The sequence below is a fragment of the Callithrix jacchus genome, chromosome 7, assembly GCF_049354715.1.
Source record: "Callithrix jacchus isolate 240 chromosome 7, calJac240_pri, whole genome shotgun sequence".
Classification (NCBI taxonomy): Eukaryota; Metazoa; Chordata; class Mammalia; order Primates; family Cebidae; genus Callithrix; species Callithrix jacchus.
This window is the reverse complement of record NC_133508.1, coordinates 60,744,462-60,769,793: the sequence shown is the minus strand read 5'-3', so window position 1 is coordinate 60,769,793 and position 25,332 is coordinate 60,744,462. Positions and strand designations below refer to the sequence as shown.

At 48.8% G+C, this 25,332-nt stretch overlaps 1 protein-coding gene across 5 annotated transcripts in view; it reads left to right on the top strand.

Moving 5' to 3' along the window:
* The window catches only part of MYOM3 (myomesin 3), a 62,013-nt gene extending 43,234 nt beyond the window's left edge, over window positions 1-18,779 (top strand). For all 5 annotated transcript variants that reach the window (XM_035308140.3, XM_035308141.3, XM_035308138.3 and 2 more), the window contains 14 exons: window positions 58-102; window positions 819-955; window positions 4,923-5,067; window positions 5,234-5,293; window positions 5,959-6,026; window positions 7,028-7,138; window positions 9,509-9,596; window positions 10,139-10,177; window positions 10,434-10,542; window positions 12,087-12,250; window positions 12,848-12,884; window positions 13,075-13,097; window positions 15,210-15,265; window positions 16,887-18,779. In XM_035308140.3, the coding sequence (XP_035164031.3) occupies window positions 58-102; window positions 819-955; window positions 4,923-5,067; window positions 5,234-5,293; window positions 5,959-6,026; window positions 7,028-7,138; window positions 9,509-9,596; window positions 10,139-10,177; window positions 10,434-10,542; window positions 12,087-12,250; window positions 12,848-12,884; window positions 13,075-13,097; window positions 15,210-15,265; window positions 16,887-17,150 (1,346 nt within the window). In that variant the 3' untranslated portion in view covers window positions 17,151-18,779. The remainder of the gene's footprint in view (window positions 1-57; window positions 103-818; window positions 956-4,922; window positions 5,068-5,233; window positions 5,294-5,958; window positions 6,027-7,027; window positions 7,139-9,508; window positions 9,597-10,138; window positions 10,178-10,433; window positions 10,543-12,086; window positions 12,251-12,847; window positions 12,885-13,074; window positions 13,098-15,209; window positions 15,266-16,886) is intronic.
* The last annotated feature ends 6,553 nt before the right edge of the window (window positions 18,780-25,332 follow it).

Here is a 25,332-nt window from a genome sequence, read left to right as displayed (position 1 = left end):
ACTCCCCACCATGATATCTCATTCTCTGTGGTTTCTTCCTTACTCCCCCCATCCCAGAGCTGGAGAGACTAAAGAAGCTGAGTCATGAGATCAGAAACCCAGGTAAGCAGTCCACGCTGCCAGCCCTGCTTGTGCAGCTCCCACTGGGCCCACTGGCATGTTCTGAGCAGAGTAGAGCCATGCCAAGGACCAGGAAACAATCCCAGAGGGACGGAGCGTGGGGGAGCCACGGGGCTAGAAGGTCAGAGACCACCCAGGAAGCTCACGGAAGGAAAAGAGCATCAGGAAAGGGAAGGGATTCGAGGCGGGGAAATGTGGGCATGTTCCTGTTTTTATAGTTACTATCACTGGCTCTTTAGTCATTAGGATTCGGGATCATCTAAACCTCTGCTTCCCTCTGTTGGTTAGGAACAGTGTGTGCAGTCCCTAGAGCAGGGGAAGTCACAAACTTGGCTGCACAGCAGAACCATGCTGACACCTGTCCAAATCCCAATACCTAGGCCAGGCACCAGACAAATCAGAATCTCTGAGGGTGGAGCCCAGGGTTTTTGAAAGTCCTTGGGGATCCAATGCCCTGCCAGGGTGAGAACTTCAGCCCCAGAGCTCTTAGAAGAGGAAACGATTTGCTGAGATTAATTAAATCTGGAGTGGGCATTCGGAAAATCCCTCCTCTGAGCCCACCCAGTGGTGTCTCCTTCAGGTTCTGTAAACGTTTTGCATGTCAGAATGCGAAGGATGTACTCAAGGTGGGGCTGAAGGGAGGGGGAAAGGGATAAGAGGGCTTAACCCACCCCCTTCCTGTCCTGTGGCTCCCACAGTGATCAAACTGATCTCGGGCTGGAACATTGACCTCCTGGAACGAGGGGAGGTGCGGCTTTGGCTGGAAGTAGAAAAGTTATCTCCCGCCGCTGAGCTACATCTAATCTTCAACAAGAAGGAGATCTTCAGCTCTCCGGTAATTGGGTGCTCACAACCCCTAAAGTGAGGCTCCCCTGCCTGGGAAGTGGTCTCTCGGGGCAGTGATTCTGCACAGGCTGGTACTTCCCCCTAGTGGGCATTTCAGAAACGACAGTGTGCTTTTGCAGTCCAGTGATGGGGAAGGGATGGGGACGTTTGGCTTTTAGTATTAGTGCTGGTGTTGGGGGTGGGGATTGGCAGGAACACTAGAGGCTGGCCAGTGCAAGGGACATTCCCACAAACAAAGAATTTCCATGCCCCCTATTTTTGATTACCCCACCAGACATTCTTAAGATGAAAAACCTGTATTCATGCCTAAAAGTATCCAAGCCTAGATCCTAACTCTGTTTTAGATATAAATACAGAGTATTTTTGCACAATTTTTTTTTTTAAGACAGAGTCTCACTCTGTTGCCCAGGCTGGAGAGCAGTGGCACCAACTCAGCTCACTGCAACCTCCACCTCCTGGGCTCAAGAAATTCTCCTTCCTCAGCCTCCCAAGTAGCTGGGATTACAGGCACCCACCACCACACCCAGCTAATTTTTGTATTTTTAGTAGAGAGAGGGTTTCACCATGTTGGCCAGGCTGATCTTGAACTCCTGACCTTGTAATCTGCCTGCCTCAGCCTCCCAAAGTGCTGGGATTACAGGTGTCAGCCACTGCACCCAGCCGAACTATTCAGGTTTTCTATTTCTTCTTTAGTTTCAGCAGGTTGAAATTTTTGTTTGTTTGTTTCTTTCTTTCTTTTTCACTTTTTTTTTTTTTTTTTTAAGATGGGGTTTCACCATGATGGCCAGGCTGGTCTTGAACTCCTGACCTCAGGTGATCCGCCCACCTTGGCCTCCCAAAGTGCTAGGATTACAGGCATGAGCCATTGCGCCTAGCCCTTCCTTCCTTCCTTCCTTCCTTCTTTCCTTCCTTCCTTCCTTCCTTCCTTCTTTTCTTTTCTTTTCTTTTTTTTCTGAGACAGTATTGCTCTGTTGCCCAGGCTGGCATGCAATGGTGGGATCTCTGCTCACTGCAACCTCCACCCACCTGCCTTCACCTCCCAAAGTGCTGGGATTACAGAAATGAGCCACGATGGCCAGCCAATTTTTTGTTTGTTTGTTTTTTAAAAATCTTTTAAATTAGAGATGGGGGCTCACTATGTTGACCAGGTTGGTCTTGAACTCCTGGCCTCAAGTAATACTTCTTCCTCAACCTCGCAAACAATTTTATTTTTTGTTTTCTGTTTTTGTTTGTTTTTGAGACAGAATCTCGCTTTGTCACCCAGGCTGGAGTGCACACAATCTCAGCTCACTGCAGTCTCAACGTCCTGGACTCAAGCAATCCTCTCACCTCAGCCTCCCGAGTAGTTGGGACCACAGTCACACACCACCACACCCAGCTAATTTTTGTATTTTTTTGTAGAGATGGGGTTTTGCCTTGTTGCCCAGGCTGGTCTCAAACTCCTGAGCTCAGGCACTCCTCATGCCTCAGCCTCCCAAAGTATGCAATGTTACTATACACTGAATAGAGAATTTGTATTCTGCTAGCCACTTTCCCTATGCTCATTCATTTTCCTGCTTTTGTACAGAATAGCTTCTGATTTTTTGCTTTTCTTCTCTTAAAGTCAAACCAATTCATTATATTTTATTTTATTTTAAATGACATTTTTTCTTTATATTACAGTTGACATTATTTTGTAAATATTTTATAAGTATTACAGTTGATATTATTTTGTATATCATATCTGTAAATATGTTGTATTAGATTGAACCACATGATTTCTTTTTTTTTTTTTTTTGAGACAGTGTTTCGCTCTTGTTACCCAGGCTGGAGTGCAATGGCTCGATCTCGGCTCACCACAACCTCCGCCTCCTGGGTTCAGGCAATTCTCCTGCCTCAGCCTCCTGAGTAGCTGGGATTACAGGCACGCACCACCGTGCCCAGCTAATTTTTTCTATTTTTAGTAGAGACGGGGTTTTGCCATGTTGACCAGGATGGTCTCGATCTGTTGACCTCGTGATCCACCCGCCTCGGCCTCCCAAAGTGCTGGGATTACAGGCGTGAGCCACCGAACCCAGCCTTTTTTTTTTTTTTTTTTTTAAGTTGGAGTTTCACTCTTGTTACCCAGGCTGGAGTGCAATGGCGTGATCTCGGCTCACCGCAACCTCCGCCTCCTGTGTTCAGGCAATTCTCCTGCCTCAGCCTCCTGAGTAGGTGGGATTACAGGCACGTGCCACCATGCCCAGCTAATTTTTTTTGTATTTTTAGTAGAGACAGGGTTTCACCATGTTGACCAGGATGGTCTCGATCTCTTGACCTCGTGATCCACCCGCCTCGGCCTCCCAGAGTGCTGGGATAACAGGCGTGAGCCACCACGCCTGGCCAAACCCCGTGATTTCTAGATATTCAACTGTTTACCTGCTGATGTGACAATTTCAATCTCATGAGAGATTCAAATTCATGATTCAATCTCATATTACTTGTGAATTTCATCTCCAGATGGCAAAGCAGCCATTAGGAAATATGTGTTGTGGCCAGGTGGAATGGCTCACACCTACAATCCCAGCACTTTGGGAGGCCAAGGCAGGTGGATCACCTGAGGTCAGGAGTTCGAGACCAATCTGGCCAGCATGATGAAACCCCATCCCTACTAAAAGTACAAAAAAGGCAGTATGCACCTGTACTCCCAGCTACTTAGGAGGCTGAGGCAGGAGAATCATTGAACCTGGAAGGCAGAAGTTGCAGTGAGCCGAGATCATGCCATTGCACTCCAGCCTGGGCGACAGGGTGAGACTGTCAAAAAAAAAAAAGAAAAGAAAATATGTGTTATATATATATCAAAGGTCCAATGACAAAAAATAATAATAATATATGCATTATAGAAAGGGGGCGCTAGTTCAGACAGGAGATTCATGTCCACCGGCTGTGGGTTATATGATCATGGCAGGTCTCTTCACCTGTCTTGTGCCTCTGTTTCTGCATCTGTGTAATGGGGCTGGTTGTCCCAGGATCAAAAAGTGCAAGTCAGAAAACTGAAGATTATGCAGTGACCTTACCACGTGGTATAGGAAGTGTTACAAAGTCTGGACTCATTAGTATTCAGTGGTGGGATCATCAGTTGTCCCTATAGGAAAACAAAATTAGATCACTCCCCCAAATCATACATACAAATAAAGCCAGAGGAAGAAAGAACCTAGACGAGGATAATGAAACTTTAATAACTGTTAGAATATGGTAAAATGTAAATGAGTGTTAATTCTGGGTAGCAAGTACAGGGGTATTTTTTTCCATTATCCTTTACACATGTTGATGGGGTTTTTTTCCTATTTGAAAAAAAATTGAAAATAAGTAGCTGGGCATGGTGGCTCACACCTGTAATCCCAGCACTTTAGGAAGCCAAGGCAGGCAGATCACTTGAGGCCAGGAGTTCAAGACCAGCCTGGCCGACATGGTGAAACCCTGTCTCTACTAAAAATGCAAAACTTAGCCGGGTGTGTTGGCATGTGCTTGTAGTACCAGCTACTCGGGAGACTGAGGCAGGAGAAGTGCTTGAACCCGGGAGGCAGAGGCTGCAGTGAGCCAGGATTGCACTACTGCACTCCAGCCTGGGCAATGGAGAGAGACATTGCAATGGAGCAAGACTCCATCTCAAAAAAAAAAAAAGAAAATGAGCAAAATCATGGCACAGCAGGAGTTGGGGGCTTATTATTAAATTGTAACTGATTGCGCTACTGTACCCCAGCCTGAGCAACAGAGTGGGACTGTCTCAAAACAAACAAAATTGTAACTGATTCAAGCATCCAGGGACTGGGTGTAGGGGGAGCCACAGAGGCTTATCCGACGCCCTGCCCTAGTCTCTGAAGGCTGACAGCTCTGCACTTGCCACCCCAAGCCCACTACACCCTGATGTGCGCCCCACAACAAAGTTTCCGGAACAGGGAAAGTGCAAAAAGGACTTTGGAGTTTGTCCTTTTCAGAACCGCAAAATCAGTTTTGAGCGAGAGAAGGGCCTGGTGGAAGTGATCATCCAGAACTTGTCTGAGGAGGACAAAGGGTCGTACACCGCTCAACTCCAAGACGGAAAAGCCAAAAACCAGATTACGTTGACACTGGTGGATGACGGTCAGCCCCGCCCCACCCTGCCTCGCACACCCAGCCTGCCCTGTGGCCCTGAACCCTCGGCTCTGCAGCCTGCTGAGCACACCCCTCGCCTTCTGTCCGTGCCATGTTCCCTCTCTGGACTCACACTCCTCTCAGCTCATGCGGGTTCCTCCCTTTGTGTTCACAGATTTTGACAAACTTCTGAGGAAGGCAGATGCTAAGAGAAGGGACTGGAAGAGAAAACAGGGTAAGAGCTGCTGGAATGAAGTTCAAAATCTCTGGCCACTGGTTCATGCTAGAGATGCTGGACTAGGGGTTAATGGGACCCCCAGCCCTGCTGGGCCCCCAAGGGAGGTGCTCCACCATTCAGTCCAGTTCTGTCCCAGTGCCAGATCAAAACAGCTCTTGGCTAACCTGAGGGTGAGAGCCAATCCCTCTTAAATTTTGCACCCTGAGGCCAGGTGCAGTGGCTCATACCTGTAATCCCAGTACTTTGGGAGGCCGAGGCGGGCAAGTACTTAAACTCGAGGCCAGGAGTTTAAGACCAGCCTAGCCAACATGGTGAAACCCCCTGTCTACAAAAAATACAAAAATTGGCCGGGCATGATGGCACGCCCCTGTAATCCCAGCTATACAAGAGGCTAAGGCACGAGAATCCTTGAGCCCAGGAGGCAGAGGTTGCAGTGAGCTGAGACTGCCGTTACACTCCAGTCTGTGAACAGAGCGAGACTGTGTCTCAAAAAAAAAAAGAAATTTGCACCCGGAGCACCCCCCTTGCCTCACCCCAGTCCCAGCCCTGGCAGAGCGACACTAAGGAGCCCATGGCCATTAGCTGCCGGCTCCCCCCACCACCACCTGGACACGAGTGGCACCCTGGCTCTGACGACGGGCACCTTTGTTTTGCACACACAGGTCCTTATTTTGAGCAGCCGTTGCAATGGAAGATCACGGAGGACTGCCAAGTGCAGCTGATATGCAAGGCAAGTCCTGCCCTTCCTCCTGCCCTGCCCCCAGGCCCAGTGCGGGGCGGGGCGGGGAGGACTTGTGGCTTGTCCCCAAGCCCAGTGGCTGTCCCTGCCCACCCCCGCCCCCTAAATTCCATACTCTGCGCTTCGCTGTTCTCACACACAGAAGTACCCCCAAGGAGACTACATTTAACCCCAAAAATAAACCCACCTTCCCAGCACCCACAGGGTAGGATTAGTGTGAGATGGGCCAGCCTTGAACTAGATCCTAGTGGCTCCAGAAGGGATTCTGAGGGGTCATGAGATCTGGGAGACTGCGAGGGTTTATATGCTGAAGAGTATCCCTGTCCTTTTATTATTAGCCTGTGCTCAGAGACTCACAGTATCATTTCATCGCCTCACAATCATCTGTGAGATAGGCATTATTGTCCCCACTTTATAGATGAGAAAACAAATGGGGAAATAGCTCAAGACCACACAGTAAGAGGTAGAGCCCAGGTTTGATCCAAGTCTATCTGACCCCAAATCCTAAGGTCCTTCTTGGCACCCTCCAGTGTCTTTAGATAACTGGGGAAGGGGAGGGTGGGTGCTCTCCCAGAGCGTATTCATTCAGTAAACTCAGAGCATCTGTTACGTGCCACTTTGCAGGGTACTGAACGTACAAAGATGAAGAAGTGGTTGGTCTCTGTGGGTCAAGGCAGGATCCTTGGGAAACAGCATGCCTCATGCGTGATCCAGAGAGGGGCAGGAAATTGATTAATCATGATGGGGGGTGACTGTGGCTTCCTGGAGAGGACATTTAACTGAGTCAGTAAGAAGCGTATGGACATTTACAAGCAAAATAGAGTAGGCCAGGCATCAAGAGGCAAAGGGAAAATTCTTAGCAAGAATCCAGCAGAGGAGACACACGGTATGTGAAAAGAATCGGCTTAGATGCCCGAAAGTGTACACAGGTGTGTTTTTACTCAAAAAGAGAGAAAGCCTGACAGAGTCTCCTCATTCCCCAACTTCCCCAGGTGACCAATACCAAGAAGGAGACTCGCTTTCAGTGGTTCTTCCAGAGGGCAGAGATGCCAGATGGTCAGTATGACCCAGAGACGGGAACAGGACTTCTCTGCATCGAAGAGGCAAGTGTGGCTCCAGCTTCAGGGCTCACCTTCTCCTTCAGCTGCGAGCCAGGGAGGGCCAAGAGCTCTGGGCTGGGAGTCAGAAGCAGGGCCGAGGCTCGGTTGATGCAAGTGAGGCCCTGAGCACAAAATTTAAGGGGCACCAAAAAACTCAGTAATCAAGATAAATAATATTGTATGCAACATTCTTTAAAAAATCAAAATTAATGCAAAAACCTATTTAAAAACTTTTCAGGTTTTTTTTTTTTTTTTTTTTGAGATGGAGTCTTGCTCTGTTGCCCAGGCTGGAGTGCAGTGGCACAATCTCAGCTCACTGCAACCTCTGTCTCCCAGGTTCAAGCAATTCTCCTGCCTCAGCCTCCTGAATAGCAGGCGCATGCCACCATGTCCAGCTAATTTTTGTATTTTTAGTAGAGACGGGGTTTCACCTTGTTGGCCAGGATGGTCTCCATCTGTTGGCCTCATGATCTGCCCGGCTCAGCCTCCCAAAGTGCTGGGATTCCAGGTGTGAGCCAAAACCCGGCCAAAAGCCCTAAATTTTCAATAGAGACAGAATCAGTATTACTGATTTTTTTTCTTTAGCTCCATTACTGGCCCTGCCAATGACTGTGCAGGCTTGGGCTAGCCCCTGTCCCTCTCTGACCTCAGCTTTCATCTGCAACATGAGCCAATTGGAAGGGATGCTCTCTCAATGCCTCCTTCCTGCTCCAACAGTCTAGGATTCAAGACAGGAAGGGAGTCTCCATGTGAGGCAGATTTGGCAGCATAAAGCAGGCCTGAAGCTCAATTCTCCCCGCAAGTCCCCACCACCACCCCACCCCAGTGGTCTTTGGCGGACTGTGGCCTGATTAAGAGAGAAACCCAAGGCTTACTCTTAAACATCAACCTTTTTCCGCCCTGCTGCTGATGTCTTTGGCCTCACTGGGTGCCCAGGAGTACTGAACAGAGGTTTGCTGGTTAGGAAGAAAACAATGATTTCCAGGTCTTCTCCCAAATCCTGCCCAGGCTGATGCCAAGTCAGCCTTTGCCACCACTGTGCAAGCTCCTCAAACAGAGTGTGGCACCAAGTAAGTGCTTAATAGTTATGGAGTAATCATCAGTCCCATTGGTGCAAACTTTCTGGCCTCCTAAGAGTTACCTTCCTTGATCCCCTACAACAGCTGTAGCACAAAGGCAGGGCAAGGATGGTGCTGTAATTTTACAGATGAGTAAACTGAGGCTCAGAGGATTTCAGTACAAAGACACAAGTCTAGAGGGTGGGGTCAGGAGCCACTCCAGTCACCCACCCTGGATTTGGCTGAGACCTTGGAGCCTTCATGGGTTGGTGAGACATAAGAGAGGACTTTGGGGCTCAGCACCTCAATCCTCAGGTTAAAAGCTGCCTCTGTCTTGGACCCTGCCCCAAACCCACTGTGTGGAGATGGTCCCAGTGGGAAGTATTGAGAGATGAGTGGCCGGGCACAGTGGCTCACACCTATAATCCCAGCACTTTGGGAGGCTGAGGTGGGTAGATCACGAGGTCAGGAGTTCAAGACCAGCCTGGCCAATATGGTGAAACCCCGTCTCTACTAAAAATACAAAAAAAAAAAAAAATTAGCCAGGTGTGGTGGCATGCACCTGTAGTCCCAGCTACTCGGGAGGCTGAGGCAGGAGAATCACTTGAATCTGGGAGGCAGAGGTTGTAGTGAGTTGAGATCATACCACTCCACTCCAGCCTGGGTGACAGAGCAAGACTCCATCTCAAAAAAAAAAAAAGAGAGAGAGAGATGAGGGGCTGGGAAGACAAATATCACTCCCAGGCCTTAAGGAAGCTGCTATGTAATAAGAGGTCACTTCTGATCTCTGGACCTTGCCTTGAAAGCACAACTCAAGTTCTTGCTTTGCTGAGATTCAGACTTAATTTGGGGCTGACAAACACAGGTCAAAATGACCCCCCGTCCTAGGCAAGAGAAAACATGCTTCCTCCTGGGGAGCTGCAGGTGGTGGGGGTCCCTCCATCCAGGAGCCACCAGGGAGTGAAAGCTGTGCCAGGTCAGACAAGCTCACAAAGTGAGGCTCACTGTAGTGCTCAGAACAGCTGCCTGTGAAAGCACATGAAGGTGTCTAGTTCGACCCTCAGCTCCTCCTACTCCACCCCTTCCCCAGGCCCAGAAAAGCCTGGAGCTAGGAATCCAAGGGCTCTGGAGCTGAAAGGAGACTTAGAGATCACCCAGCTCAGATGAGTAAACGGAGGCCCCAGGAGGAGAAGGGTCTTACCTGAGGTCATGCAGAGAACTAGGGGCAGGCCTGGAGGCCAGGCCTCCTGATTTGGTATCTATCTCTCCTTCTGGAGCCCATGCTGACAGCACCATCGCTCATCCTTCTTTCCAGTTGTCCAAAAAGGACAAGGGGATTTACAGAGCGATGGTTTCTGACGATCGAGGGGAGGACGACACCATATTGGACCTCACGGGTGACGGTAGGAGCTGGTGCTAGGTCAGGGGGCTGCAGAGGGAGTGCAGTGGGGTGGACTGTGATGTGATCTGTGCAGTAAGATTTATGGGATCCCCATGTCACTTGGGGAAATTGAGGCACAAAGAGATTAAGTGACTTGCCCAAGTTTCCACAGCTAGTCAATGGCAGGAACCAGGTCTGTGTAACTCTGATGCTTGTGTTCACCACAGTATATCACAGTGAGCCCAGGCTTGGAAACCCGAAGCCTGAGTTCACTCCTCCGTCCCACAGCAGGCCCAGGTTCCCCATCAGGCTGATCGGCTCAGCCTACAAAAACCCGTCAGGTTTGCATGCTTGTCCTCCACACCTAGTGCCCTTCTCCCCACCCCACTGCTGAGTACCCTGAACCTTCCTATCCCCAAGCCATGACAGTCATCCTGCAGAGCTCCCTGTCCACCCCTAGAGCAGCTCATGGGCTCCACCAGCCTTTTTCAAGGATGTCCCCACTCTTAGCACATCCCTAGGGGAGTCCTCTGCCAACTAACCCTTCTCTCTGTCTCTCTCCAGCCCTGGATGCCATCTTCACTGAGCTGGGCAGGATTGGTGGTAAGCAGCCTGCCTCTTTGCCCAGCCCTGCCCTGATGCCCAGCAGCCTCCAAGCAGCCTAACACCAGCCTTGGCTATCGGGAGTGGGTCTAGTTTCCAACCTCAAACATTGAAGAGAAAATCCTGCCTCTCACAGCCCTACATTCCCCCGACAGCACCTGCCCCCTCCCCAAGAGCAGAAGCAGACAAGCTGGTCCCAAAACGTGATGCCCAAATGGACTCAGGGAAGACTCACCCTTCTCCTCTGTCTCCCCAGCCCTCTCTGCAACGCCACTGAAAATCCAGGGGACTGAGGAAGGGATCCGGATCTTCAGCAAGGTCAAGTACTACAACGTGGAGTACATGAAAACCACCTGGTTCCACAAGTAGGTCCGCCTTGCCCCAGAGCCCCAGCCAGGCTGGAAAGGTTTCAGCACCTGCCCCACAGGGTTCCCATCCCTTCTCCCTGCCCGGTCCTCCAAGCAAAGCCCAGTCTGGGGGGTTGGCAAACAGGGTCTCTCACTGGTCCTGCTATCTACAGAGGAGTTGAGGATAGAGATTAGCAGTGGGAGGAGGAGAAAGGCTTTGCTGAGATCCCCCAGGGAAGATGGGAACCTTGGTGGGACAACATGTTTCTGGAAACTCTATGGCCACAGCAGGGTCAGTCTCTGAGCAGCATCTGGGGGAGAAAGGATGAAGGGACAAAGAAGAGCCAAGTGGTCAGGTGGGTCAGGGCGCCTTTGTGGGCCTCTGCAGCCTTAGCAAACTTAATCAGCCAGGCTTAGGAGAAACATGCAGGAGAAGGGTGTGTGGGGCTGATCACTTGCTGAGGGCCAGGGCTTGAAGGCAGGATAGATGAGGTGCCTACCGAGACTCAGCCACTCTCTGAGAGACCCCAGATAATTCGACAGCAGAGTTTTCCCAGTGCTTTTTATCATGTGCACGCCTCAGCCTTGTGGAGCAGACATTACTACACCCATTCTATGGAGAAGGCGAGACTGATTTGGTCAAGGTTGTCAAATGAGTGAGAGCCAAGGACAGATGGAATTTCAGGACGATAGATTCCTTCCCCAGCCAGAGTTTCTGAGCCCTGGAACTAAGCACAGAGGTGTCACCTCTGCAGCACAACACTGGGGACAGAGGACAGTGTCTCTAGGAATGAAATTTAAGTAAAGAAGGGGAGAAGTTGGGCCGGGCGCGGTGGCTCACGCCTGTAATCCCAGCACTTTGGGAGGCCGAGACGGGTGGATCACAAGGTCAAGAGATTGAGACCATCCAGGTCAACATGGTGAAACCCCGTCTCTACTAAAAATACAAAAAATTAGCTGGGCATGGTGGCACGTGCCTGTAATCCCAGCTACTCGGGAGGCTGAGGCAGGAGAATTGCCTGAGCCCAGGAGGCAGAGGTTGCGGTGAGCCAAGATTGCGCCATTGCACTCCAGCCTGGGTAACAAGAGCAAAACTCCGTCTCAAAAAAAAAAAAAAAAAAGGGAGAAATTTAACCTTATATGGTTTCTAAAGGTTAGAGGAGAGTGCTTGCGGGAGGAAAGCCTGGGAGGGTTTAAAAGGAGGAGAATAAAGAGGTGAGGAAGCTGGCTCCTGAGAGTGAGGGAAGTGGCAGCCACTTACCCTAAAGCATCATTTCCTTAGGGTCCCTGCCTGCAGCACCCATCACAAATGCAGACTCAGCACCGACACATAATTGTCATGCCACAAGAACTGATGAATGAATGAATGAAGTATTGAATGATGAATGGAGCATTGAATAATGAGTGAGAAAGTGAACAGATACTTATCCAGTGCCTCATTAATGGCCATCACCCACAGCCCATGGATCTTGAAACAAAACCACAGGCGAGGATTTTGGGGCAGGGGTGTCTGTTGACCTGCAGACAGGCAGCCTTAACTATTGCTCTGCCCTCACATTCAGAGACAAACGCCTGGAGAGCGGTGATCGCATAAGGGTGGGCACCACCCTGGATGAGATCTGGCTTCACATCCTGGACCCCAAAGACTCAGACAAGGGCAAATACACTCTGGAAATAGCTGCAGGGAAGGAAGCCCGGCAGCTCTCGACAGATCTCTCAGGGCAAGGTGAGCCATCCACCTATGTCTGCAGAGAAACCTGCTTAGAAAATCCCGTGGTTAGGCTGGGCACAGTGGCTCACACCTGTCATCCCAGAACTTTGGGAGGCTGAAGTGGGAGGATCGCTTGAGCTCTGGAGTTTGAGACAAGCCGGGGCAACATCTCTACAAAAAACAAAAATTATTTATCATGGCGGCACGTGCCTGTATTCCCAGCTACTCGGGAGGCTGAAGTGGGAGGATTGCTTGAGCCCAGGAGATAGCAGCTCCAATGAGCTGTGATCACCCACTACGCTCTAGCCTGGGCAACAGAGTGAGGCCCTGTCTCAAAAAATAAAAGAACGATAATAAAGATTACTCTGGGATAGGTGTTAAAGAAAGAAAGCTTTTTTTTTTAACTAAATAAAAAGAAAAAAGAAAATCCCATGGTCTTTCAAGGTGACACCTACCTTCCCACCCAATCCTGGCAGTCACCCAAAGGAACATTGGAATGAGGAGGAGAGTGGAAGACAGTCAGGGATAAGCTCTGCTCCCAGGGTCACCCTGTCCCCACCATCGGACAGCAGAGGCCCTGATGCCCCGCTTTCTCCTCTGTCCTTCTTATAGCTTTTGAGGACGCCATGGCTGAACACCAGAGACTGAAGTAAGTTTCCTCTACACTTCTCAGTGTGAATTACAGGACTCTCCAGGGTGTGGCACGAACTAGGCTCAGGATCCCTTCCTGGGAGCCCCAGCCAGCTCCATCTTTCCCTCGTCACCCCTCACCTCCACGTGGGCAGGACTGTCCTTTAGCAAGTGGAATTTCACATCTTGTTCTCATTTCTGTTTTTCAGAGCCTTGGCCATCATCGAGAAGAGTAAGTCTGCCAATGTTGTTTTTGTTTCTGAATTTGGGGCAAACTTCCTGGAAGCTTAAGGCTCTCAGTGGGGCTGCTGAAGGCCTCATTCAGTGGGGTCTGTGGGGCTCTAGGGTCTTACAGAGCTGCAGGGGAGACCTGGGCAGGACAGATACAGAGTCCGAGGACACCTGGGATTGTGTTGTGGAAGCGCCCAGCACAAGCCTGGTCCTTGCACACACATGAACTACATTGGGGGGACCCGAAAGGAGGGGACACACAGGAATGAGGCTGGACAGGCCTTCCCGAGTGATCTGTGGGGACAGGGTGACTTTAAAGCTGAAAAGTCATAGCTTTCTGCCCACAACTGCATCATGCTTCATAGCTGAAGAGCTATGACTCTCAAGGCATGAGAGCCTCATTGAATCCAGGATGAAGCCCCCAACCCAGAGGCACATGGCACCACCAAACCCAGAGCCTCAGGGCCACCAAGGGAGCCACTAGCAAGTCCACGAGCTCAAGCTTGTCCCATTCATCAGCCCCTACAACCCAAGCCAGTTCTAAGTGGCCCAATGGTAGGAGTGTGGCTGTCTGTTCTCACTTCCCAGCAGATGAGGAGGAGGGATTCCAGTGAGGGAAAGACCTGGGAAGGCAGCAGAAAACAGGTGCGGCCGTAGAAGGAGACGGCACAGCTCTAAGAACAGACAGAAAACTCACACTGCCAGCTTGAGGCCACTTGTGGGAGGGGGTAATTTGCTCTGCATGGCATCATTGTACCCGAGTGTCTCCATCTGACAGCAAGTGCAGGCCTCAGGCTCATAGCTGTTATCAGGAAGGGACAGTTGAGGGTTGTAAGTGGCCCTGGAGTGAGAAGCTCCTGCAGGGGACTGGGGGCGCCTTGGTGGAGGCAGCATAGCCCAAGATCAGCTTAGCCTCTGGCCAGGAGGAGGCTCTTGTACCATAAATCTAATCATTTCCCCAGCGACAATATCCCTATCCATCCTGGAATGCCACATCCTGAACAGGAGCCCTATCCAGGACCCTAATAGAGGAAAGTTGAATTCACCAATACTGGGTTGCTGGGGTGTGTGGAATCAGAGCGGAGGGAAATGATCATTTCGCCCAACTGTGGAGGGCTGGTGACACTTTCTGCCCAACACCGCATTCTGGGGTGGGGCCTTCCCCACCCCATCCGGGGTCCTGCTCCCCTTTCACCCACTGGAAAGGCGCCACCTGCGGCGGGCTCTTTGCACATCCCTGATCCCTGGTCTAGGCCATGCTGACCACTCCTCCTATTCCTGCAGCTTCACCTAAGTACTCTGGCTTTCTGTTTAGTGATTGACAGCCACACTCTTCCTGCCCACCCACAATGGCCACCAGGTCCTTTGCTTGATCAGATTCAAAGTAGCCCAAAAGCTTCTATCTGGCTTTCTCTGACCCCTCTTGGTTCGCACCCTAAGCTTGTTGGTCATGCCCGTTGTGTGGATTTTGCCAGTTGAAGTCCCACGTACATTACCTTCTTCCTGGTTCTTGAGGGCAGGTGTATTGCATGGTCTCCTCCAGGTATCACCGATCATAGCAAAGGACCTCAGATCAGTAACAGAAACACTTTATGTCCCATATCTTCTACTTATGAATACGAGGAAGTATGTAATATCGTTCTAGAGGTTTCCACCCAAGGCCAGGTGTGGTGGCTCATGCCTATAATCCAAGCATTTTGGGAGGCCAAGGCAGGAGGATTGCTTGAGTCAGGAGTTCAAGACCAGCCAGGACAACATGGCAAAACCCCGTCTCTACAAAAAATACAAAAATTAGCCAGCATGTGGCACATGCCTCTAGTCCCAGCTGCTCAGGAAGCTGAAGGGGGAGGATCGCTTGAGCCCAGAAGGCAGAGTTTGCAGTGAGCTGAGGTTGTACTGCTGCACTCCACCCTGAGCAACAGAGTGAGACCATGTCTCAAAAAATTAATTTTGAAAAAATAAAGTAAAAAAAGATTTCTATCCAATGATGAAAATAGAAAAAAGATAAAGAAAGAAAAGAAACCTTGCTTAAAAATAAACCTCAACTCTGAAACTTCTGGGAAGCAGCTGGCAGAAAAAGATTCATTGCTGGGGTCTCTCATTTCCCTTTCAGATCGTGCCAAAGTGGTGAGGGGTCTGCCGGATGTGGCCACAATCATGGAAGATAAGGTACTGACCCTTCCCTGCCTGCAGCCAGCAGCCCCCCGCTGTTTCCTCCTGCGCCCATCACAGACCATGAAACAATGCAGTGCTATGGATTCGAAGCCAAAGCGAGGCTAAGTGACCACACCTCATTGATTACATGTAGTACAAAGGAAAGCCATTGGGCCTGGTGTCCACCCTTAGTGGATGCTTGACCCAGTTCTATCTCCATCTGTCTAGACAGCCCTGGGCATCATAGACTTTTGCCTGTGAACTTCAGCATCCACAGGAAATGTCTACTGGGTAAACCCTAAAAGCCTGTCTAGGACCGAACTTATTTATGCAAAGCTAGTGTTTCTGAAAACAATTGTTGACATTTTTATGGTGCTTCCTTTGTGCCAGGCATGATTCCATGTATGTTACCTATTTTAGCTTATTTACCATCAAGGCAATCACATGAAATAGAGTTTTATGCCAGTAGGGCACAGTGGCTCATGCCTGTAACCCCAACATTTTGGGAGGCTAAGGCAGTCAGATCACCTGAGGTCAAGAGTTCAAGACCAGCCTGACCAATATGATGAAACCCTTTCTCTACTAAAAATACAAAAATTAGCCAGGCGTGGTGGCATGCCCCTGTAATCCCAGCTACTCAGGAGGCTGAGACAGGTGAATCTCCTGAACCCAGAAGGTGGAGGTTGCAGTAAGCCAAGATCACGCCATTGCACTCCAGCCTGGGCAATAAAAGCGAAATTCCATCTAAAAAAAAAAAAATGAAAGAAATAGGGTTTTATTTATTTCTAATCACACTTTATAGCTGAGGAAACCCAGAGTCCATTAATCCAGGTTAAGAAACATAAGGTCACACAGCTTGAAGGGGCAGAGCTGAGATGCACACCCAGGCAGCTGAACTCCAGGGCCTGTGTGTTTAATTATTACATTACAGTGCTCTGCATTAGAGCTTGTTTGTTCAATAATCTTCTATTTTAGTTCATAAATCTATGTACTAAAGCAATATAATCTTACTTGCACAGTAAAATCATAGTGACATATATATTTAAAAAAAGCAATAAAAGAAAGTGAAGGCCATTCTAGGGCTGATAATTGCTAGAGTAATCATGGTCTGAGATTCTAACTAGTAAGTATTCCTGTAGAAAGGTTGAGGATGGCTAGGAGCAGTGCCTCACGCCTGTAATCCCAAAACTTTGGAAGGCCAAGCAGGCAGATCACCTGAGGTCAGAAGTTCAAGACCAGCCTGGCAACATGGTGAAACCCCGTCTCTACTAAGAATACAAGAATTAGCCAGGCACAGTGGCATGCGTCTCTAATCTCAGCTACTCAGGAGGATAAGGCCCAAGAATCTCCTGATCCTGAGAGGTGGAGGTTGCAGTGAGCTCACATCGCACCACTGCACTCCAGCCTGGGTAACCGAGCGAGACTCCATTTCAATAAAATAAAATAAAATAAAAGGTTGACGTTGCAGGATGTGGGGTTAAAATAAAATCTCTCCCCTTTATAAATTACAGTAAAACACACGTATTAAATTATCACAGGGAGCAACTGAACTGGGAGCTCTCTGGGGGCATGAAAGTGAATGCCAAGTTCAGGTTACAAGGAAGTGAGACTATACTCTTCCTGTCTTTTCAAACAGACCCTGTGCTTGACTTGCGTCATCTCAGGAGACCCCACCCCTGAAATCTCTTGGCTGAAGAATGACCAGCCTGTCACCTTCCTTGACCGATACCACATGGAAGTGAGGGGCACCGAGGTCACCATCACCATTGAGAAGGTCAACAGTGATGACAGCGGCCGCTATGGTGTCTTTGTCAAGAACAAGTATGGCTCCGAGACGGGCCAGGTCACCATCAGTGTGTTCAAGCACGGAGATGAGCCCAAGGAGCTGAAGAGCATGTGAAGCGTGTGTCTGGGCACAGTCTCAGTCTAGTCTGCATGGACCAGTAGGGACAACCAGTGGGTCACAGCCTGGCACAGGCTATAGGGGTGGGGCAGAAGGAAAGGGGACAAGATAGAACCCAGGATGTGAGGGTGAGGGTGGAGCGGTTGCACCCAAGTGGTGAAGCGAAAATCCTTCTGGGGTCCTGAGAGGCCTCCGGGAGAGCAGGAAGAACCCAGGACCCAGAATAGAAGACCCGGCTGCACTAGTACTATTTACCAGTATTGGCATCTAATAAGTAGAGATCAGGGCCGGGTGTGGTGGTGCACGCCTGTAATCCCAGCACTTTGGGAGGCCAAGGCAGTGGATCACAAGGTCAGTAGTTCAATACCAGCCTGGCCAACATGGTGAAACCCCACCTCTATTAAAAAAATTTTTTTTTATTTTTAAAAAGTAGAGATCAGGTACTAAACACTAAAGACTAATCAGATACTAAACACGGCTCACCGCAACCTCTACCTCAAACGCTAAACTCTAAACACTGTAGCTCCCACCACATAGAATTATCCCAACCCAGATGTCACAAGTGCCAAGGGTCATGAGCCCTGCCACATACTGATACATCAACCCCTCTTTTAGGATACCATAGTTTCAATTCACATACGTTCAAGAGACATTTATCTGAAGTCTAGCATGTGGCAGGCTGAGGATGGAGCTGGGAATACAAAGGTAACTGATAAGTAGGTTCTACTTGCAAAGAGGCCTTAGTCCAGTAGGAGAAACAGACCTGGGTGCAAACAATTCCAGGACAAGGCAGGACATGATAAAGATGATAAAGTACGTTCAAGGAAAGTGCCACCAGTGGTCCAAGGAGGGAGACAGAAGGTCATCCCAACAGGGGGAGGTAGGGCTTTTAAAACAGCTTCATCCAGGCCAGGCAAGCTATAATCTCACATGTGTAATCACGTGTATTACATGTCTCACATGTGTAATCTCAGCACTTTGGGAGGCTGAGACGGTGGATCACCTGAGGTCGGGAGTTCGAGACCAGCCTGGCCAACATGGCAAAACCCCATCTCCACTAAAAATACAAAAATTAGCCAGGGGTGGTGGCAGGCTCCTATAATCCCAGCTATTCAGGAGGCCAAATCAGGAGAATCCCTTGAACCTGGGAGGCAGAGATTGCAGTGAACCAAGATTGCGTCACTGCACTCCAGACTGGATGATACAGTGAAACACCATCTCAAAAAAGAAAAAAAAAACCACACACCTTCAACCAATTAGCAAAACTGGTGTTGGGCCCTGAAAAATTAGTCCAATTATGTGGTGGTAATGGGGAAAGGACATCTCAGGAGCAGAGTCTGGTGGAAGCAAAGGGAAGGAGGAGGCTGTGGCTACCCAGGTGGCCTTGGATACCAGGCTTGGAGCTGGTAACCTCCAGGGCTTCCAGCGCAGGGCCTCTGCCTGGTGTGACAGATACCGTCTAGCCTCACTTGATGGATCTCAGTAGTGAGCTGGGCATTTCTCTGCCTCTCAACTTCTTTTAAAAATTAGATGGGGAGGGTTCATAAAATTATAGATGTTTGTTGTAAAATTTTGGAAAACCCTGGAAATTACAGATGAGAAAATAAACATAACCTATACTCCGAACACCAGGAAGTAACACCTCCTCTGATTTCTGAAATGGCTTCTGAATTGAAGGATAAGTGAATCACCCCTACAGCCCCCACCTCTGCAGGTATCAAGGCGTGGTGGGTAACATATTCCGCAGCAGCTCACCTTCCAGGCTGCATGGTGCAGGCAGGCGATGTGTTTGATGAGCCCTCTGCAGGGAGCGGCGGCAATCAGGGTGACCTGACAGGAGTTGGGGCATCACGCAGATCATGGAGGCAAACACTGCTGGTTCCAAGCACCCCTCTGGCACCCACTAGCTGTGTGACCTTGCACAATGCTTTTGCTTTTCTGGGTCTCAGTTTCCCATCTGTAAAACCAGCAGGCTGGAAGGTCATTTTGAGGGCCCTTCCAATGGACTCAAAGTTTTTGTTTTGTTTCGTTTTTTGAGACAAGGCCTGGCTCAACTGCCCAGCCTGGAGTGCAGTGGCACCATCCTCGTTCACTGCAACCTCTGCCTCCCAGGCTCAAGCGATCCTCCCACCTCAACCTCCTGAGTATCGGACTCTACCCGCCACCACGCCTGGCTATGCTTTGTATTTTTTGTAGATATGGAGTTTCACCATTACCCAGGCTGGTCTCAAACTCACGAGCTCAAGCAATCCACCTGCCTTGGCCTCCCAAAGTGCCGGGATTACAGGCATGAGCTACCCTGCCTGGCCAGATTATGTTATTACTTCCCAGAACTCCATCCTCTTTTGCTTTTCTCTTCCTGTGAATATGTAGTAAACAAAAAGACACCATCCTAGTCCATCCTCCCACTCTTATACTCCCGACATCAGAGGAAGGTCTTGCCTGCTTTGTTGTGTCAGTGAAAAAATGTCACAAATTTCAATGAAATAGGATGGCCTGTTGGCCTTGGTGGAACATGATGTGAGCGTCCCTGTTGGTGCAAGTTGGGCTTACACTCTAAGAAGCTGCAAGCTGCACTTCATGGGGCGGAGATGCCGTGAGCTTTGTGATTGCTGATAAGCCAGTTTGGGAGCAGAAGCCAGTCCCTGGTCTGGTGCATTAGAGTCCTTAACATATGAATCACAATTTTTTTTTTTTTTTTTTTTTTGAGACAGAGTCTCATTCTGTCGCCAGGCTGCAGTGCAGTGGCGTGATCTCAGCTCAATGCAACCTCCCCTTCAAGCGATCCTCCTGCCTCAGCCTCCTGAGTGGCTGGGACTGCAGATGCGTGCCACCACGCTCAGCTATTTTTTCTTTTTTTTTTTTTTGTATTTTTAGTAGAGACAGGGTTTCACCATGTTGGCCAGGATGGTCTCAATCTGCTGACCTCGTGATCCACCCGCCTCAGCCTCCCACGCCCAGCCGAATCATGACTTTTTTAAATTCTTTTTTTTTTTTTTGAGACGGAGTTTCCCTCTTATTACCCAGGCTGGAGTGCAATGGCGCGATCCTGGCTCACCGCAACCTCCGCCTCCTAGGTTCAGGCAATTCTCCTGCCTCAGCCTCCTGAGTAGCTGGGATTACAGGCACGCGCCACCACGCCCAGCTAATTTTTTGTATTTTTAGTAGAGATGGGGTTTCACCATGTTGACCAGGATGGTCTCGATCTCTTGACCTCGTGATCCACCCGCCTCGGCCTCCCAAAGTGCTGGGATTACAGGCTTGAGCCACCTCGCCCGGCCCGACGTTTTTAAATTCTTGACATGGCTGGGCGTGATGGCTCATGCCTGTAATCCCAGCGCTTTGGGAGGCCAAGGCGAGAGGATCACTTTAGCCTAGGAGTTCAAGACCAGCTCGGGCAGCATGGCGAGACCCTGTCCCTACAAATAGTAAAGAAAAATTAGCCAGGCCTGGTGGCATGTGCCTGTGGTCCCAGACACATGGGAGGCTGAGGTGGGAGAATTGCTTGGGTCCAGGAGGTCCAGGCTGCAGTGAGTCGTGATGGCACCACTGAAATTCCAGCCTGGGCAGCAGAGTGAGATTCCATCTCAAAAATGTAAATCAGTCAATCAGTCAATCAATCCTGGCCTAATAATTCCAGGATGCTTGGTGTATCTCAGTCTAGTTTTAATGTTTGATCTTCCTCTTCTGTGTGTTTTACCTTTTAGCATGCCTTGTAACTCCTTGTTAAAAGGCAGGCACAGCATAAAAAGGAAATGGTGTAAATGGGCTTTAGTGACGTGGCAGTGAGGTGTGCGGGAGAAGCATTCTAGAGTTCGGCAAACACTCTATGTGAATGTGTCCCCCAAAGTTCATGTATTAGAACTTAATCCCCAATGCAACGGTGTTGAGAGGCAGGGCCTTATAAGACGTGATGAAGTCATGAGGGCTCTGCCTTCAAGATTGAATTTTTCTTTTTTTGTTGTTTTGTCTCGCTCTGTCACCCAGGCTGGAGTGCAGTAGCACCATCTCGGCTCACTGCAACCTCCATCTCCCGGGTTCAAGCAATTCTCCCTCTTCAGCCTTGCAAGTAGCTGGGATTACAGGCACCTGCCACCACATCTCAATAATATTTGTATTTTTAGTAGAGGTGGGGTTTCACCATGTTGGCTAGGCTGGTCTTGAACTCCTGACCTCAAGTGATCCACCTCCTCGGCCTCCCAAAGTGCTAGAATTATAGGCATGAGCCACCATGCCCAGACATGAATTAACTACTGATCCATAATGGATTATTATCATGGGTGTGAGTTAGTGATCTTGGGAATGGGTAAGTTATCATAGATGCTTGATAAAAGGACGAGTTTTCCTGTTCCCCCACACTCTGTCACCATGTGATGCCCTCTGCACGTGATGATGCAGCACAAAGACCCTTGCCAGATATGTTCCTTTAACCTTGGACTTCCCAGCCCCCAGAACTGTAAGAACTAAATTTATTTACAAACATCCAGTCTGGGCCAGTTGTGGTAGCTCACACCTGTAATCCCAGCACTTTGGGAGGCTGAGGTGGGCAGGACACTTGAGGTCAAGAGTTTGAGACTAGCCTGGCCAACATGGTGAAACCCAGTCTCCATTGAAAATGCAAAAATTAGCTGGGCATGTAGGTGCACACATGTAGTCCCAGCTACTCGGGAGCCTAAGGCAAGAGAATTGCTTGAGCCTGGTAGGCAGAGAGTTTGCAGTGAGCCAAGATTGCACCATCGCACTCTGTACTCCAGCCTGGGTGACAGAGTGAGACTCGGTCTCAAAATAAATCAGTAAATCGCAGTCTGTGGTATTCTGTTATAGCAACACAACATGGATTAAGAGACACATATAGGCTGGGCATGGTGGCTCACGCCTGTAATCCCAGCACTTTGGGAGGCCAAGGAGGGCAGATCACCTGAGGTCGGGAGTTTGAGACCAGCCTGACTAACGTGGAGAAATCCTGTCTCTACTAAAAATACAAAATTAGCCAGGCATGGTGGCACATACCTGTAACCCCAGCTGCTTGGGAGACTGAGGCAGGAGAATTGCTTAAACCGAGAAAGTGGAGGTTGCAGTGAGCTGAGATCACGCCACTGCACTCCAGGCTGGGCAACAAGAGCGAAACTCTGTCAAAAAAAAAAAAACACACATATAATCCCAGCATTCTCAGAAACTCTCCATGGACCTCCAAGCATGCTGGACTCACAGCTGGAGTCTAGGCAGGACACACAGCTGGAAGGAAGGCTGGCCAGCCAGGTAGGTTCCCCTACACTCCTCCTCTACACCTGCTGGGTCACCTTTCACATTCCAACCAGGATGCAGTCTTTGGCTGTTGGAAATAGATGCTTGGTGCCACAAAGAAAAATGAGTACTGGGACCAAAGATCTTTCAGCAACACAATTTTTATTTCCTGGACTGCAGGAAGGGTACTCTCACTAGCCCTCTTGCCATGAGAGTACAAAGAACAAAGAGAATACACACAAATTTATTTCTTACACATTTGGGGTTGTCCTTACCGCTGTGTCTGATCTCCGTTGGCTGGAGCCAGACCTCATAATCTAAACTAAAAACCCGACTGGCAACAACTTAAAACTTTTCTAAACAAGTAAAAGCAATGGCGAGCTGGGACATGCCTGTGAGCACGTCCAGCACAGATATCTTGGTTTAAGTAAAAGCACCTAGAATGTACTACGTGCCTGTAAGCACAGCATGTCTAACAGCTACATAGGATAGGGCTTAACAAGGTTTTTAGCACACTTATGATTTAACAAGAAAGGAAACTTTAAAAAGGAACTTTTCTACTTCCCGCATTGGCCTAAAGCATTAAAACCATTCAACAGAAGAGCACAGAAAGCAAGAAGCTAGATGGGAAGTGACAGCCTGTGTAATAACTTACCCACTGAGCCTCAATCATGGCTGTAGTGAGATGCTTTCCATACTTTAAAAATTCCAAATAACTTCAAGCAACTTGAGTGGTATTTTCATGCCAAAAATAGTCTCAAAAGCAGCACTCCCCAGAAATCTCTAGCTGGGAGAGGCCAGATATTTGATTTTTGGCATTTGAGAAAAGTATTACTGCTGGAGCCGGAGTTCCAGTTAAGGGCAAAAGAAATTGCAGAGCCTGTAAGGAATGTGCCTCTTTTCGCCGGGGCCTCCAGAAATCCACGTGTGTTGGGATGATTTTTACATCACCACTTCCTGTACTAGCAGATCTAAGGAAAGAAAAATGCAGGGCCACACAAAATCCCTTTTATTCCAATTATAGAAGTGTTCATGGTGAAATGAGTCTTTGGGTCTAGTCTAAAATACTTTACAAAAAAGTGGGAGGAGGGGAGATAAATGGAAAAGTTAGCACAATAGTGATGCTCTTGAAGCTTGGAGTTCACACTACCATTCTATGTATGAATATGTTTGGAAGTTTTTCATAGTAAAAAAATTTTAGAGACCCCTGAGAAACAAATCTTCAGCAGTCTTTTCATACAAGAGTCATGCTTGTTATTTACATCCGGCAATTAGTCAAAGATATTAGATACAGGAGAGTGTGCACAGAGTTCCTCTCCTGCAGGCAATTTATATAACCTGTTGTTTTTCAATTGCGCAAGCTAAAATGAATGGGTGCTCTACAAGAAATAATTATCAGGTAATGGCTGCAGTTTTCTTTTAGAAACTTATACATCCAAGGCATTCACTGACTCCACATTCATTCAACACAGACTTTCTAGAGATCACTATGTCTCCAGAACCTACAAAATTAAAGCCTGGTGCTGTATTCTGAGATCCAGCTTTCTTTTACCCAATGTATGACTTGATTAACTTATTTAGCCTGTCTGCTTCACATCTGTAAAAGCAAGGCTGCTATGAGAATTAGATGATCCAAGATGAGATTGTCTTGGGCTCATGGAAAAAAAAAAAAGAGAGAGAATTAGATGAGAGGATGCTTGCATGCCAAGTAACGAGCAGGGTACCTGACAGGAGCTAAACAAATGATAGATTTCCCCACCCACCCATTCCCTGGGGATGTCACAGTCGACTGGGAAAGAGAGAGGTGTCAATCCAACCCCCACAGAATTCAACAGTTCCTTTCTTCTGCACAATTTTGACTGATGTATGAACACTTCCAGAAATGAAAGCCCATGACCTCACAAGGGATTTTTTTTTTCTTTTTTTGAGATGGAGTTTCACTCTTGTTACCCAGGCTGGAGTGCAATGGCGCGATCTCGGCTCACTGCAACCTCCACCTCCTGGGTTCAAGCAATTCTCCTGCCTCAGCCTCCTGAGTAGCTGGGACTACAGGCATGCGCCACCACACCCAGCTAATTTTTGTATTTTTAGTAGAGATGGGGTTTCACCGTGTTGACCAGGATGGTCTCGATCTCTTGACCTGTGATCCACCCGCCTCGGCCTCCCAAAGTACTGGGATTACAGGCGTGAGCCACCGCGCCCGGCCACAAGGGATTTTTAAAGTAATATCTGTCATAGTTTTTCAACAACAGAAATTAGAAATGCTTGTTGTAAAAAAAAAATTAGATGAGATAAAAAGAAGAAAAAACACCCAGAAACCCACCAGCCAGAAAGTAGTACAGTGGAAATGAAATCACTTATCAACTAACCTAACAGATATTCCCAACTCCCCATTGCTACCTCCACTCTAGAGACTGGGACGTTTAATACTCACTTTCCCAGGTTCTCTTGTGGCTGGGGGTAGCCACGGGACACAATTCTGATCAAAGAGAAATAAGGCAACATCTGCTGGGGCACCTTGGTAGGTTCTTGGTGTTCCTGATCAGAGGGACAGACACTGCAGGCACCATACAACTCCCCTTCCCCTTCCTGACCCAAGTGTGGTCATCCTGGAGCTGCGGCAGCCCTCACTTTTCTTTATGGCAGCCCAACCATAAAGAAAAGAAAATTGCAGGCCGAGCATGGTGGCTCACACCTGTAATCCCAGCACTTTGGGAGGCCAAGGCAGGTGGATCATGAGGTCAGGAGGTCGAGACCAGCCTGTCCAGCATGGTGAAACCCCATCTCTACTTGAAATACAAAACTCATCCAGGCATGGTGGCACATACCTGTAATCCTAGCTACTCAGGAGGCTGAGGCAGAAGAACTGCTTGAACCAGGAGGTGGAAGTTGCAGTGAGCAGAGATCATGCCATTGCCCTATAGCCTGGGCGATG